At 34.3% G+C, this 17,973-nt stretch overlaps 1 protein-coding gene across 1 annotated transcript in view; it reads right to left on the bottom strand.

Moving 5' to 3' along the window:
- Positions 1–908: 908 nt before the first annotated feature.
- LOC107039560 overlaps positions 909–17,973 on the bottom strand; it is a 61,009-nt gene continuing 43,944 nt past the window's right edge. The window contains 2 exon segments of the mRNA XM_029126221.1: positions 909–1,358; positions 2,888–3,003. Coding sequence (XP_028982054.1) covers positions 909–1,358; positions 2,888–3,003 — 566 coding nt within the window.

The following is a 17,973-nucleotide window of genomic DNA, read 5'->3' as shown; positions in this document are numbered from 1 at the left end:
GAAGAAAATAGCTAATTCATTAGCAAAAAAGTTATACTGGTTTAAGTCCAGTTTAAGGAAAACTATTCCGGAGAAAAATAAAATTGAAATAATTTATTTACGACCGAGAAGACATCAACATTGATATGTCAGGAGCATGAGCTCTCGTGATATCAAATTTTACATTCATTTTGTTTTCACTCAATGTGTCTAATTTAAAATAAGTTCAGTTAATTACAAAATTTTATCTCAAATTGTTTACAAAAAAAACTATTGAATTTTCCTGAGGTTAAACTTCCGGAACGATCCCTAGGGGACGGTGGGGCAAAATGAAACACGGGGCAAAATGAAACAGCAAGAAAATCTTGTGATCTAAGGGAGATAGGAGGATTTTCATGAAAACCTTTTTTGTAGAGAATTTTACAAGCTACAAAAAAGGTCCTCTTCAAAAACGTCCTATCTCCTTTAGATGACGAGATTTTCCCACTGTTTCATTTTGCCCCGTGTTTCATTTTGCCCCATGCTCCCCTACTAATCTGAAATTAATGACACAAAACTGAATATGCACTTTTTTGTTTTAATTCGATTAATCCATTCGGAAGTAAATGGCAGACCTGTGCAATGGGCCACTTGTTGTCATTAGGCCGGAGAAACCGCGATTTATAATAATCGCTTCGTTCCGTTAAACTGCGGTTTTCGGGCCTAATGACGTGAAAAACTTTTCTTTTAAAATTGGTTTCGGCAACTCTCCATACGTCACTCAGTATGAAAAAAGGTTTAATTATGTGACGTTGAACTGAAGAAACTTTCTCTTTAAATTTATGCACAAAACAGTTTTAGCGAGTTTATTTATACATTCAATATTTACATACAAAATAAAATTGTAACATTAAATACAATCGGATGTATGAGTCTTCGAGGGTCGGCATTTACCAGGCATAGGAGTATCCAAGCCCGGAGAATGTGGCGTGGGCAACAACGGGTGCGGCAGCTACTGGTGCGTGTGCTGCATAGTGCACTGGGGCGGCTGCAACAGCGGCTGCTGGAGCAGCATAGTGAATTGGAGCGGGCGCAGCGTAGTGCAGCTGAGCGGGTGCGGCGTGGACGACTGGAGCTGGGGCGGCGTAGTGGAGGTGAGCCGGTGCGGCGTAGCTCAGGGTCTGGTAAAGCCCTGGGTTGCTCACACGAACGTCGGACTTGCTGGTGCTGGAGAAGGGCGTGTCAACGGTTTTCGAGTAGGTCGAGATCTGCTGGAGGTTTCCTGGGCTCCTGAGGATGTTTGAGGATTGGGAGGAGATGCTTGGCTCCTGCAAATTGTAACTGATCGGCGCGAATCCAGCGCTGGCCACTGCTACGAGGCAGGTCAGAACGATGAAGAACTGAAAGAATTTCATGGATTATCGATCCGTATCGAGAGGACAATTGGTGAAGAGCACTATTCTTCACTCAATTATTTTAATTTAAGTTGATTTAATTTATTCCTGCAAATTGATACATGGTAATTACAGAGAAATGAAGAATGAAAATGTATGAGATGAAGGAATGAAAATGGGTAGGTTTAAGCCAATTTTCTCCCGAGCTTGGTTTTCGTTATAAATTTTTAAAAAAATTGTACAGATTGGCTTCGTGCAAGACACCACAGGGACTGTAGGGGAATAAAGTTCCGAGAATTACGTATCTCCCACTTTACTTGCGCGCAGAGGGGAAAATATTTTGATTTGATATTCTTCGTGCAAGATATTAGACGATTTCCATTTTTATGATCGTTTGAGGACGATTCCTGGTGTGAAACACGAATGTTTGATTAGAAGGTATTGTTTCTTTTCAAAATAACAATTTAAAAATTCGGAATAAGTTAGTTTGTTAATAGGGGCCTGCGAGGCAAAATTGAGACTCATTGGAATTTAGCTTTTCATAAAAATTGGGTGAAATTTTGTTTTGTTTTGTCTATCTATCCGTCCAAAAAATGGACGTAAAACACATGGTGCAATACGTGTAAGAAAATAGATATTTTCCCAAGTTTTATGACCGATGCGTTCAATTTTTTTTATTAACTGTAACGAGTGCCCATTGGCTTTGAAATTTAATTGATGTGCAATTAAGTTCTGGATCATAGATGCATATATTTCCACTAATTTCTGCAGTATCTCAACTCCATTCCCACTCGATTCTAGCCCCTTTGTCCAGTATCTTGTATGGAGAATGCGAAACGAAAAAGATTCAAGCCAGAAAGTGGCGGTATCACTCGGCACGGATTCAGACCTAGTATCTTGTACGAAGACTAAACTATATTTTGCTTCACCCCTTCACTATCAAATCAAAACTAATACTTTTAATCATCTTTTAATTGTTTTTACTTAATGCCAAAATCGTGATTTCTGCAGATTTTGATCAGTTTTTGATGAATATCTCAGAACCTAAGAGAGATAGCAAAATTTTTCTCATGACATTTTTTGTAGAACCAATTAAGGGCTATAAAAAGGTGATGACAAAAATTTTTCTATCTCCTTTAGATTCCGAGATATTCGTCAAAAACTGGCCAATAGTCAAAATCGACTTAACCCGGTTTACCGCTTCGCTACTGAATTTGAAAATATTTTTTACTTTCAATTCAGAATGAAATATCCTTGTCAACTGTGAAGTGACCCTTGTGAAGCGATGAAACAGGATAGGTCAACTCGACTTTAATTTTTTTAAATAAATATCTCTAAATCTCAAGGGGATTGAAAATTTGTGATGAAGAATTTTCAGTACATTTCACATTTCCCTGATCTTCAAGTTGAAGTATTTTGCTTCACCACTTCACTATTAAATCAATAGTACACCATAGAACCAATATTCTCATTCAAATATTTCTTCTTCCTCACCACCAAAATAACGACTTCTACAAATTAATCCTACAAATTACCTTAGCCATAGTTGATTTATTTGCTGAATCCCTTGGATGTGTCTTCGAAATGAACGAAATTCGAATGATGCCTTGGACCCCAGCGAATCCCCTATATATACTCCTTCAAGAGGTAGGTGATTGTCCGAGAAAAAAAAATTGCGAATGAACGAGGGGAAAGAAGCCCAAACGTTAATGATTACATTGTGGTACTCGTAATCCCCCTCGAGAAACTGACGAATTCCTCGGTCAGCCGGTCACCTTGACGTAATAAGACAACCGGTATCAACCCCCGATAGACCTTCATCACATGCAAGATTTACTCAACGCTGAAGAAATTTATTTGGGTTACGGCTTCGGCTTTCAAAAGTTGTTGCGATTTTGTACGGTGCGTAAAGGAGATGTGGGGAAAAGGCGTGGTTCGGCGGTTTCGTAACTTGACTTTTTTTTCGCTAAGGCGGATCCCCCTTCAATTATGCTCGCGACTTTATGTAGGTCAGTTTTATCTCTTTGACGGTCTCGGAATTCTACCGACATATGGGACGAATTTATTGACGGATTTCATATGGATCTAAATTTCGATTTGCTCATTAGGAACAAGTATTTTACGTACTCAGTATTGCTTTTTACGGCGATTCTAAATACTTATTTTCAACTGCACTGACAGAAAAAATTGATTTTATCAAGAGAATTTTATTTGAACCAACTGTCATTTGGTTGTTAATTTTCAAATAAACATCATTTCATAGTGAACACCAGTCATTTCTTCTTGGGATACATTAGATTGGGAGAAATCGAACTCCTCTAGAATTGAAGTTCCTTTTATTTGTCGCAATAATGAGAGTAATTGATTTCTTTCTAGCCAAAAGTTTGCTAACTCCAGAAATTCGTTGGTTTACTCAAAAATCAAAATGATTCTCATGACTCAAAATGATTCTCAAGTAAATTATAATTGAAGTGAGCATTTCGTATGTCGAATCAGGATGAACATTGTTACGCAGAAAAAGCTTTGAGATTGTAGTAAGATGTCGTTGAGTTGAAAGAAGTTTATATTTCTTGACTAAAAAAATCGCATTAGTTTACAATAACAGAACCACAGATTCCGACAGTTCAACACAAACTTGGATGTCACCAATTTCATTCAATGTGATGTACGGAAAGCTCAATGTGAAAGTTCAACGTGATGTACGGTGAATACTTGTAACTTGACGCCAAAGACTTTTATTTCAGTAGAAAACGGAGATAAGTCGACTTATCTCCCAGTTGAGTTTTTGAGGAATATTTCCGAATCGAAGGGAGACAGCGAAATTTTTGTAATTACGTTTGTTGTAGCACTCAATCGGCCCCCCAAAAAAGGTTATAACAAATATTTTGCTATCTTTCTTAGATTCCGAGATATTGATTGAAAACTGGTCAATAGTTAAAATTGACTTATCTCCTTTTACCACTTCGCTATTGATTTGATTCAAGTGAATGTATCTCAAGAAGAAATGATTAATATTCACGGTAAGACCTTATTTATTTGAAATTGGTTCAAGTATATCATACTTGTTCCAAGAAAGAAACATCTCAATAGAAATAATTTTTTCTATCAGTGTGGAGTCCCATTTGAGTTGGGATTATCGATAATTTTGCAATTATTTCATTATTTGAAGTTGGAAGGTCTAAATTTAATTTTTCGGCGAATATGGTTTAGAGAAGTCTTTTTCGCTCATCTGACTAACATCATTTTTGCCGTGATGGCCGTAGGCTGGGATTCACGGACGCGCAGCGGCTAAATGTCAATTAAATTTTTTTTTCTAGGGCTTAAAATCAATTGAATTAAAAATAAGTAATTACTCGTAAAATATAATTTAATTGATACTGATTATCCAAAAAGGATCAATTCTACATGATAGTTTCAGATAAAAAATCTCTGGAGTTCAATAAATTTGGATAAACTAGAAAGCATTAATAATAAAATTTAAAAAAAATAGAAAGCATCCTTTAATAAAAAAATCCAGTGTAACGTTGTTTGAAGTCAATCTACTCGGCGTATTGTGTCATTAGGTTTTTTATAAATGATGATAACATACATTCAAAATATTAAGATAATACTGTATATATAATGGTATAGGTAACACAATATCGTATACTCAATGTATGTTATTATTATCAATTTATAGTTTAATTTTCTTTTGTTATCTACATCATATTTTGTAATACATGTAGTACTCTATCATATATTGTATATTATACATAGTTTATATAATATAATATTGTATAGAATACAATATAACATAGCATTATCGTAATATCTTCAACGTATGCTATCATCATTTATAAAAAATCTAATGACACAATACGCCGAATAGATTGACTTCAAAAAACGTAACACTGGATGTATTTTATATAAAAAAATACAAAACATTTCTGAAACTTTTGCTTCGGAAAACTTGATATCAACTTCAGAAATTTAATATAATACTATTCACTACAATTGACATACATTGAGCCCCATGGAGTAGGACATACGCACGCAGAGCGCGCGGACTAATTTTGTAGAGTTAAATAAATTAAAATCATCTTGTACTTGCATAATTTTTCGTTTTTATTAACAACACAGTTTTAGAAAAAGAACAATAATCGTGTGGATTTATTCGAGCTGAAATAATTACTTTGAAGTGTCTATTTTGTTAATGATGAATGATATTTCTATAAGTTGAGGAGAGGTAAGTCGTAATACGTCAAGTATGACATCTTTGTTAATGATGCGAGCATTTCAAGAATGAGCCATCTGAAACGAAAGTGTCGTGGAACCTTTTTCACAGCTACCAAATTTCTCCGCAAAAATGATCCTTTGACATTTTTTTTTCTAAATTCTCTGCATTCAATCAACTCGTTTTATTCTGTCTTGTTACGTTTCACAACTTCTCTCCCCATTCCGTTATTTTAATTCCAATTTAAACGGCGCTCACTCTTTACTATGAACACACTTCTATTTCTAATATTTCAGAATATGTTGTGATATCAGATGTTGTGATACCAGAAATAATGCACGCAAAAAAATTCCTTAGAACAACCTTGAAAATTTACCAGAGAATTCGATTGCATTTCTCTTGAACTTCCGTTGCAAATGCCATTCGTTTTTTTGCAATTTCCACTGAAAAGATCCGCAGTTTATCTGCGCTTTTTTTCTCCATAGAAATGATCAGTAGAAAATACGTCATAGAAAAAATCAATAGAATTAGATGCCTTATGCAGTTTAGTCTATTGCGATATTTTTTATAGAAGTTCCTCGACTGAAATTCCCCAAGTTTTACTGTTAAATTTTTTGAATGGCAGGAGAAAAAAAATAAAGAGAAAAAGAATATTTCTATTGAGATATTTTTCATAGAAATTCCTCGACTGAAATTTCCCACGTTTTAGTGTTGAATTTTTTGATTGGCAGGAGAAAAAAAATAAAGAGAAAAGACTCAGAAAATTCATGTCCGGGGATTCCTATAGAAATTTTTATTCTTCAACTTCTTGTATTGAGATATTTAAATGTCTCAATCAAAGAAGTGGTATGAAAGGTCGAAATTCTACAAATTTTTTACAAGTTTCTACTAGGCATTCTCTATAAATGAAAAAAAGGGCAGTAAAGCTTCGGAATTTTCCGCCAATTCAATTCCAATTTTTTCGATGTGCATTCCTCAGCTGAAAGTCTTAAGTATTTTGTTCAATTTTAATACAATTTGATTTTTTTAAACTTATTCTGTTGACACATTTTCTGCACAAAATGTTGGTCTCGAATTTTCTCATTTTTTTGTTTGAGATTTTCAAAAAAAGGATAAAAATAGAATGGAAGGGGATTCTTATAGAAAGTGTCTCAATAGAAGAAGTTTCATAGAAAAATCAAAACTCTACAGATTTCGTTTATAAAATAATGTCTATTAGACATTATTAATAAAAAATCGGCAAAAAATTAATCGATTTTCACTGGAAGTTGACCCGAATTTTATTAGCGAATTCGTTGGGATTTTCTACGAAATTTTTTCATGCGTATGCGAATAATGAGGTAATCTAAATGATTCACCTTTCTCATTTCCCTCGTATTTTTTAAATTTCTGTTTCATGCATAAGCAGACTGACAATTAGTATTATTCTCCCATTTTCTCTTTTCTATATTTTTAGTAATGTTTCAAGGAGACGGGGCTCGAGGATCCACTCGAGGGGGTCTCAGGGCCGCTCAAGCATCGGAGTCGGCTGTTGGACTCTTGCACCAAATATAATTCGCCTCACACTCTCTCCCCTTTACTCTTATTTTCTCACCTTTATTTCTTCGTATCTTTCCTTTTATTCAAACTCCTCCCTTTCTGTTTGATTTAACAAACCAGGTCATTTACAAGGATCGCAAGAATACTCCAGATAGCAACTATATATTTTATATAAAAATTCTTAATTAGTTTATTATATATTCCTTTTATTCTTTGATTCAATAAACAATTCACGTGACACTGTCAACATTATTTAGTAGCGTTATTCTCTGTGAATAGAATTTAAAAATTTTTGTGTCCACTTTGCACTGCACGGATGCACAAATTCAAGAGAAAATCGTAATGCATTTGCTAGGGAATTCCAGAAAATATTTAATAATGAAGGGTCAATGGTTTTTTATTTTTCTGTTCAAAAATCATTCGTTTGCGATTTTTTGGTGAAATTTCTTGGGAGAAAATTTGCAAGATTTTTCATGGTATTTTTTCAATCTCACGCACGAAAAAATTTAATAGATAATCGTAGGGAATTTGCTAGACGATTCTATTGGATTTCTATTGATATTCAATAGAAAAATTCAATAGTATTCGATTTTTTTATACAACTTATTCTATTGAGATATTTTCTATAAAATTTCTTCGGCTCAAATTTACCAAGTTTGTTTTCATCCCGTTTTTCATTTCTTTTCGTTACGAAAATCGAACAAAAAACTTTGAAAATTGGAGCCGAAGAAATTCTGTAGAATATTTTCTATTGGACATTTCAATAGAATGCCGAAAACCAATAGAAAGTTCAATAGAAATCCAGTAGAATTATCTAGCGAATTCGTCAGACAATTCTATTGGATTTCTATTGAGATATTCTCTATAGAATATCCTGGGCTCAAATTTTCCCGATTTTTTTCGTTCCATTTTTCATTTCGTTTCATCGAAAAAAATCAAACAAAACCTTTGAAAATTTAAATCTAGGAAATTCGATAGAAAATATCTTCGGAACATATTTTATAGAACATTTCAATAGAATCGACCAAAAACTAATCGAAAGTTCAATAGAAATCCAATTGAATTATCCAGCGAATTCGTTAGGTTTTTCAATTAAATTCAGTGCTAAGCGGTAAAACGGTTTAAATCGATTTTGACTATTGGCCAGTTTTCAACGAATATCTCGAAATCTAAGGGAGATAGCAAAATTTTCGTCATGACCTCTTTTGTAGAGTGAATTAAGGGCTATGAAAAGCTCATTGTAAAAATTTCGTTATCTCCCTTAGATTCGGAGATATTCCTCGAAAACTCAACTGAGGGCTAAATTGATTTGAACGCTTTACAGTCTCTCTAGAGTCGAAGAAACAACAAGAAATTGACAAGAAATTTCTGTGGGAAAATCTCAGCACAATAAATTTATGAGAAAAATAAAAATCCACTGATTCTGATGATAAAATGTTGTCTCTATTAGATTTTCTCTTGAATTTTTTCATACATATGATTATGACGAATATGCAAGATGTTTGAATACGTAAAAAAGCAGCATAGGAGGGAGTACAGTAGTTTCATCAATTTTTTAAAATCTCTTCTCTGAAGTTTCACATATTATATAGACAATTGAAGTTAATTAGAGAGTATGATATAGACAAATAGATTGGTCAAAATTTTGGTGGGCGCTGTCTCGTCAGCCGGCCCACGCATTCAAGCTCAATATTAGTGAAGATACAGACTCAAATGACAGACGAAGAATTTCTCCTCTAGCGTACTTCAATTCTAAGTATTTCGCTATCTATATTTCATTTCCGAACAAAATAGATAGGAATGATTGTGCCTAGTATCTAGAGTTTCAACGGTCAATTTTTTACTACGATGGTAATTTTATAAGCGTTATGTGGAGTGAGGCTTCAACATTTCACATATTCAACATTGAAATCATTGATAGAAGAATTATACTTATATAAAACGACTCAATAATTCTAATAGTCTAGTGATGAGACGTGAGGCAAGTTCCTTTGTGATATTATTGAATAATTCCGCAGTTTTTTCGTACGTTTTTTTTCAAGAGGAACAATAGGAAATATTTGATAAAAAATAATGGTTTGATTTTTTTATGCAACTTGTTATATTGTAATATTTTTTATATAAATTACACGGAAAATATGGGAGTAATTATCGTGAGAGTGATTTCTCTGGATTTCCTTGATTTTTCTCTAATTTTCCCGGAATAATTAAACTGAAGTTTACAGTTTCCACGGACTTTTCCATGAAATTATGAATTTTCAATGACAAAATTCCTTGAAATTTCAGTGGAAGCGTTACGTATTAGAAATTTTCAAGCCTTGCTGGAAATTTTTGTGGAAAATTTTTAACAGCGTGAGTTACATGCGTCACAATAGACTTTTATTTCAAGTTTTTCTGAAAATTCCAGCAAAGACCCAATTATTTTGCTACAGCAAGACGAAAATTCCACAATTTACATGAATTTTCCAGTGAAAATGAATATGCACTCTCGAATTCTCTTGAATTTTCAGGGAATTCCTTTAAAATCCTCTCAATTTCAGGAATTTTGGACGAATTCTCGGAAAATTCCCAGAAATTTGGAAGTCGAGCAGGGATATCTTCAAATTTTCCTGAATTTTTCATTAATTTTCTCGGAATAATTAAACTGAAATTTAGTTTCCACGGATTTTTCCATGAAATTATGAATTTTCAATGACAAAATTCCTTGAAATTTCAGTGGAAGCGTTACTTATTAGAAATTTTCAAGACTTGCCGGAAATTTCAGTGGAAAATGTTCAACAGTGTGGGTTACATTCATCAAAAAAGACTTTTATTTCAAGTTTTTCGTGAAAATTCAAACAAAGACCCAATTATTTTGCGGCAGGAAGACGAAAATTCCACAATTTACATGAATTTTCCAGTGAAAATGAATATGCACTCTCGAATTCCTTTGAATTTTTAAAGAATTCTTTTTAAATCCTCTCAATTCCAGGACTTTTGGACAAATTCCCGGAAAATTCACAGAAATCTGGAAGTCGAGGAGAGATATCTCTAAACTTTCATGATTTTTCATTAATTTCCCCGGAATAATTAAACTGAAATTTAGTTTCCACGGATTTTTCCATCAAATTATGAATTTTCAATGATAAAATTCATTGAAATGCGAAAAATTTTCAACAGTGTGCATAGAGATAGCAATATTTTTATGAGAGCCCTTATTGTAGAGAAAAGTGAGAACTACAGAAAAAGTCCCCACAAACATTTCGCTATAATTCATATATTTCCATACATTCTTCAAAAACCAACTGGTTCTTCAACCGAGACCGCCTCAAAACGTTTTATCACTCGACTATTAATTTTCTCTCATCTCTCTCAAGACCTAGTGGTGTTAAGACCGTACGTCTGTGCTCTTATGAGTACGCATGAATATAGACACACTTGCATACATATAAACTCTCAAAAATTGTCTCCAATTTTTTTGGCACTCGTCCATAGTCTTTGCTTTCACGGGTTTGTTTAGTTGATGTTTTTTCATTTCCTCAATTTCCCTTGAAATAATCGTTGAACATTTTTTCGCTCAACAATTGTTCGATTAACGTTTTGTTATTCAGGTGTTACAAATATTCCCCAGGATAAATATTTTTTACAATTTGGTCTGATATTTTTCATTTAATTCATTCTCTTTCTCGTGTTTATTTTCTTCACATAAAAATATTGAATTTCAAACCCACGGTGAAAAATACATTATAAATTTGTAATTTTTTTATTTGCACTTTTGTATTGAGAAAAAATATACAAGTACTTTAGTTTTCTGGGTAAACTAATTTAGAATAAATTGTTTGTGAAATAAATAAATGAACTTTGATATCTTTGCTCGATCAAATTAATAATTGTTTCGTACTCTAAGTGATGCTGTTGATGATATAATGATGAGTGATAATTAGTATTAGTAAATGCGGGACAAGTACATCATTCGCTCGATCACGTCAGCGATAAGTCGGAATAAGAAGATAGATATGTGTGTTTGTTGTTTTGACATTATAGAAATCTTTTATTCCACTTATCAATAGATACGTGACATGACTATCTATAATATTTGATGCTATGTGACAAATTATATCTAGATGTAGACTAGACCATGGAGAGTTTCATTCGAACGTTCTAGGAAGTATTTTCTATGCGCAACAGGCACCGCAAATGCACCAGGGGATGTGATCAATTCAGTAGCGAAGGTATTGGGTTAAGTCAATTTCTATCGGAGATCAATGTTTGGGAATATCTCGGGATATGAGAGGGACTGCACAATTTTCATGAGAATCTTTATTACAGGTTCAACCTCATTTTATAAAAAGACAGAAAACTCTAGAAATTTATGTCGGAATTTGGAAATCCTATAATTTTTATTATTTCTTCTAAAAATTCAGCATTTATTATTGTTTTCCGGAAAAGATCAATTGAATTTCATTTTTCTGTCCTAAGTATTTTTTTAGTCTGTAATGCGAGATAAAAAAACTTTTAAAAAAATCACAACATTTGCGCTTCGAAACTTTTATGAACAAGTTTTTAGATTTTGGAAATTTAGCAAATTTCTATTTTCTGATGATCAATAAAAAGGAAAGAATTTTTAATAAAATTCTCCAGCTAATGCACTAGGTTCTCTTGTTAAACTTTTCCATATTTGACTTTATGAAAATTTTGCAATCTTCCACTCACTTAGCTACAGAATCCATAAATCGTATTCATGAAATAATGAAAATTAGCAAAATTTTCATGAGAATCTCTTTTACAGGTTCAATTTCATTTTATAGTAAATGGCCGCGCGGATGAATTTTTTTTTTCATTTTTTCCATTTCTTCTAAACATTCAGTATTTATTATTGTTTTCCAGAAAAGATCAATGAAATTTGATGTTTCTGTTATAAGTATTTTTTTTATTTTGTAATGCGATATTGAAAAAAAAATTTAAAAATCAAATTTTACTCTCAAGAATTTTTATGAAAAAAATATCAACAGAATAGATTCAATGAACAATTTTTTTCGATTAATATTTTTTGAAGATCAATAAAGACGAAAGAATTTCCAACACAATTGTTCAGCTACTGCACTAGGTTTTCATATCTGTCGCCAGGAAAATTTTGCAATCTTCCATTCGTTCATTCTGTTCCACTTCGCTACAGAATCGATAAAACGCATTCATGAAATAATAAAAATCCACATGAATGATACATCAATATACAATTACATTCAAATAAAATATCATGTGGCGCAAGACATTTGGGCCCAGTAGTGAGGTAAATAAATTTCATAGCACAGCTAGTAAAAATATAAAGCATCTTTCGATTAATCACCCCAATTACTCTCTCCGTCAGTGACAGGTACGAAATAATGATGACATGAAAAATGAATTATTGGCACAGCAATATCAAACGAGCTTGGAGTTGGACGGCGTGGAAACGAGTATTCACTGTTACATTCCCATATCCTTTTTTTTTCTTTTTTTAATTGTTTCAGTGATTTCCTCGTTTCCAATGCCAGGCATTAACGTTTAGTAGTCATTAGTTACTTTTATTTTAGGGGCTGTCAGCCTGATTACACACTATCGAATACGTATTCAATATCAGGCAGGTTCGTGGAAAGAACCGACGATATGTATTTATGTACAATTATGTCTTGTAATGTTGTTTTCTCTCTCTTCCTCTGGATTTTGTTATCGCGAAGGGTTTGAGGATGTCGTGGGCATCGTACTGAATGAATTTTCAGAATATTTTATGTAGGAATAGATATTTTCTGTACTGCTTCTCACGATTTCTTGTCTGGGAATTGGTATTGCATACTTTCCAAACTCGGAAACGTGAAAATCACTACAAAAAATCTTGTCCCGGGCGGCTGCGATGGGGTTTTTTTACTCGTGTGGTTGGCCCGTCCTCGCCTTCGGCTCGGACGCCAACGCCGCACGAATGAAATACTTCGTCGTCGCAGCCCGGAAATAGTATATTTCGTAACGAGTGCAAAAAACATTTTTTCACGAGTTACGAACAATATTTTTCATCACAATGTGGCGGAAATTGGACTTTTAGGCACGCGGAGCGTCCCGAAAAGTTCACTTTTCGTCACAGCGTGATGAAATAGTATATTTTGTCATTCCGGCCGTAAGGCAGCGTTTCAATCTCTGCCTACGGCCGTCATGACAAAAAATATTGTTCGTCACACGGCAAAAAAAAAGCTTTTCTGACGAATATGATTGCAGCCCTCGCCTTCGGCTCGTGCTGCAAACCTCATATTCGCTAGAAAAGTTTTTTTCGGCCTAGTGACGAAATATACTATTCTGACGACTGTGAGGGTTGCAGACCGAGGCGATGCCGAGAAGGAAATAATAAACCTTATGACGAAAATAGCGATTTCAATAGTTAATGCAACACCCATGACATCCTTAAAAATTGCACCCTTTCTCACAAGTTTCATGAATCGCAGTTTCATAATGACAGTAAAAAATCCTTCTCCTAGGAGATTACTCATCCTCTCAAACGCATACGAAGAATTATGTCGAGTAATGTTCACTTCTAGTTACTATTAAACTAGTATCAATTATTGAAGACGTGCTAAAATGGCACAAACCTCTTTTTTAAATCATGTTTTATGTCCTCCTCAACCTTGGAGATGAATTTCCCTGATCTACCCATATACGACTCAACATCTAAATCAATCTCTATTCGCAACGATGGCTCATAAGTACGCTAGTCACAATTCTACATTTCAAAATTGTCAACGTAACATCTTTTATAAACCTAGTACTCCCGGTGAATTGAACAACTTTTGGTATGACATAATTATTGAAATTTCATTACTGTTATAATTTCATGTCATGTTTTGATTTTCAAAACTATTATTACCTGATCATTTACATTTTCTTCTTCTAAACCCCAAATATTTAGTACTATTTCTATAAAGAAGACATACTATACTTAATAATACAACTATTTTTAGAAAGTTAACTACTTCCTACGTTCAACAGAAATTTGTGTTTTGACGTGAAAGCGGCTATTATCGATTTTTTCTTCGGTTTATCGAATAGTTCTCAATTGGGGAAAATTTATAACATAATTTATATCTTTTGCTCGAGGTATGAATCATTTTTGCATAAGTCGCGTTTATAACTGGGTAAAATGAGATGAATGAATTACTTCACGATTCGTTTTTTGCGAATATCTTGAAGTGCAATGGAAATGTAAGTTTTTGATTTCGGAAAGGTTTTTTGCAGGAGAGAATAAGAGTGACAGGCCAGGTTCTTACAATAATTCGACTATTTCTTTTAGATTGTTAGGATTTTAAAAAAAATTCAATAGCTGAATTTGAATGTTCAGTCACGTTTGAAAAAATTTAATAGAACAATCTAGCAATTTCTCGAGAGAATTCTATTGGATTTAAACTTTTTATTGGTTTTTGGCCGATTCTATTGAAATGTTCAGACGGAAATATTTTATCGAAAAAGTCTACCGAATTCGCTTTTTCTATACAACTTATTCAATAGAGATATTTTCCGTAGAAAATCCTCGAAGCAAATTTTGAAAGTTTCTTTGTTTGATTTTTTAATAAGAGTTTTGTTTGATTTTTGAATTAGAGAAGAAGGGAAATGCAGCGAAAAAGATTGGGAAATTTCATGTTGAGGAATTTCTGTAGAAAATTTCTCCACTATTGTTTTGTGTTATTTCTCCTAATTGTTTTCATTAAACATTTCCCATGATATCTTTTCGTGCGTGATCAGTTAGTCGTCGAAAATTTCAAGATTTTTTACTCGAAATTTCCGAAGAAATCTTCTGACAGTGTAGGCTTAAAGGTCACCAGTTCAACGTGTGATTAATTGCACTCATCTCACTTCACTCTTCCTAGCAAAATTGGGGAGGCGAAACGAAATGGAGTATTTTTTTACGTCTACGTGTGAAGTAGCATTTTGCGAACCCGAGGGGATTTCAAAAACATTAAAAGTTTAAAAACCTCCAGTTCACTCTCCCCTCCTCCAAACAATTTATTCACAAACTTTTAACCCTCTACTGGTACATTTCCTGGACGCTCCTTCTACGGATACACTGGGGTGATTTGCTACCCCATTGCTACATTCACGCTGCGTTAGCAACGCAACAGCAGTGGTACATTTTTGCGATATTTTCTCCTGTGCAAAATTGATTCAAACACTATCAGAAATACCGAAAAATTGAAAAAATTGGGTTTCTAAAATGCATTGTAGTTTCTTTTCTATGGAACTTGTGAGAAAAAATCGAATGGTGTTCTCTCCTACAGACATCATACTCCACAGTGAGTAAAAAACGACAGAGTTCTCAAACAAGTCTTTTTTGTGCCCAAAAAATAGTTTTTTAAAAATTATCAAAAAAGGATTTTTTGTGCTAGACATCCCAAGAGTGCCCCGAACTCGATTTTTCCATCTTACGAGAAAACAGTTCTGACGATATTTTTAAAAAGCGAATCCGTAGTAGATTGATAAATTCTAAATACTGTGATTTTTTTGTAAAATTTTATAGTTCATAGTTTCTGCGATATTCACCTCTAAAAAATGGAAATTTCGTGAAATTATTTCTAATTTGTTTCAAACAGTTATTGTTGCCTTTATCAACACATATGAGGATAGAAAAACTCAATAACTTATGAGAACGCAATAAATAAAAATTGTCTTGGGATATACCTTAACCCTCGATCACTCGCTCAATGAGCGCGGCGCCACCCGTTTTCGTTTTTTAATATTTTAACGTGTTCCTCAACGCTTAAAAATTCTGAAAAAATTAGAGCTCCTAGTGCAATCCTTTTATTAAGCGTTGGCGTTGTCCGTTTTCTTCTCGGGAAATTTGTTTAGCTAAAAAAAGAAAAGAAACATCGAACGGACAGAAAAGCGGCGCCGCGCCTCCCGTTGGGAGTGAGTCCCTGTCGACCTCTCGAGCGGCAATGTTGCTACATTCACTGCCACACTTGGAATAAAGGCATTGCGGTAAGCGCCAAGGTGGCAACAGCGCGCTCGGTTTAACCCAGCGAGTGATCGAGGGTTAAAACTGGTTAGAACGCAGAACTGAGGTTTCCGCTGCGCCAATAGTACTCAGAAACCTCCGAACATAATTACTGTGATGGATAAATACCGCGGAGTGCACTTACGTAGAAATGACAATCAAGAGAAAATGCGCTGGGGTGACGAGCGACCCCAGTGTCTCCGCAGAGGGTTAATTACGTAGAAACAAGCACATCAATGACGAAAATTCAACAACCAAAATGCTAATCAAAGCATCAACTAATGACAATGATAGTCTCATCAAATACATTGATACTCTCCTAAAGTTCAGTCACTCGTATCCTAAATACTTGAGTTAAAACGATAACAATTGGAAAGCGCATTAAGCATTCCTAAAGTCCGTCGAGGGAAAAGGTAATTACAGTCTAATAGGAAATCGTCAAATATTCTCTCCCCACAAACACCCCCTTCATCCGCCTCGTGCCCGTAATAGCACTTTGCAAAACAACGAGCTTACAAAGTCATACGGGGCGAGCGATGGAGGGGGTCTGGACGCTATGCCTGATCTACCTCGTGGCAAACCTCCATGTAGTCGGGATTGTGCATAATGTCCTTTATCATGTCTTTCAGAATATGATAGCGTGGAAACATTGGGTAAACTTTTGAGCTATTGTAGTCTTCCTAGTAACAGAAATAATAATTCACTATTAAATATCTACTGAAATGAAAATAAATATTAAGGGTTTAAATTCTTTAACCATAACTGACAATCTCAATGAACTGAGGTTACGTACAAGAAAATTTCATAGAAAAACCTGGCGCATTCGCTGGGAAATTTTATCGGATTTCCATTAAAATAGTATGTTTTATGGTACGGACTGAAAAGTGCACTTTTCGAAACGGTTTAGTGTGCGCAAAGCGGTTGTTTTCTGTACAGCGTGCGTAAAGTTCACGAGCGTGCGTTAAGTAAATTCTCGTGTGTAAAGCTTCGTTTTACGCACTTAAAATTCGCGTTGTAATTATAAGTAATTGTAAAAGTCCAATTTCCGCCACATTGTGATGAAAAATATCGTTCGATACTCGTGGGAAAAGTGTTTTTTGGCTCGTGGGAGGTTTATAGCACGAGCCGAAGGCGAGTTTTTCCGCACTTTTCCGCACTCGTAACGAAATATACTATTTTGTCATTCCGGCCATGAGGCAGCGTTTCACGGACGCTCCGCGTCATATGATCTCGCCTTCGGCTCGAGCTGCAAACTCATGTTCGCCATAAAAGATTTTTTCGGCCTAGTGACGAAATATACTATTCTGGCGAATATGAGTTGCAATCGTATGAGCTAGAAGTTTTTTTAGGCCGTATGTCGAATAATATTTGTTGACATAGCAGCTGTAAGCAGCGATTTACGAACGCGTAGCGAAAAATCTATTCGTTCTCCACCGATTCTACTTTTATTTGTAGATAATATCTAATAAAATTTGACATTTTTATACAACTACACGGAGAGAAATAGTCAAGAAAAACTACGGAACATTTCACGTAATCCGCAAGCGAGCATCGTTTTCAGTGAATTTCTATAGGAATATAGGAGAATAAATCTGAAACGTTCAGTAAATTTTCGGCTCTGTCACCGTAAAAATACGAAAAAGTCACGTAATTTTTCTGGAAGTTGTAAAATCTAACAGAAACTTCAAGACTTATTATGCCTCAGAACATGAAAATTCTTGGATGTTTAAGAATTTTTACGAAAAGTTCCGGAAAAATTACGGAACGTGTTGTTAGGAGTAATTTTTACGGAACAGATAGTAGAATTTACGTGACGATTGACACTTTTTATTGAATTTTACTTCGCTCCCAGATTACGTTTCGAAACGTAATTTTTACGT

Source organism: Diachasma alloeum, unplaced genomic scaffold, assembly GCF_001412515.2.
Source record: "Diachasma alloeum isolate Michigan unplaced genomic scaffold, Dall2.0 Dall_scaffold_00178, whole genome shotgun sequence".
NCBI lineage: Eukaryota > Metazoa > Arthropoda > Insecta > Hymenoptera > Braconidae > Diachasma > Diachasma alloeum.
The sequence above is the reverse complement of the archived record's forward strand: the minus strand, read 5'-3'. Positions and strand labels throughout refer to the sequence as shown.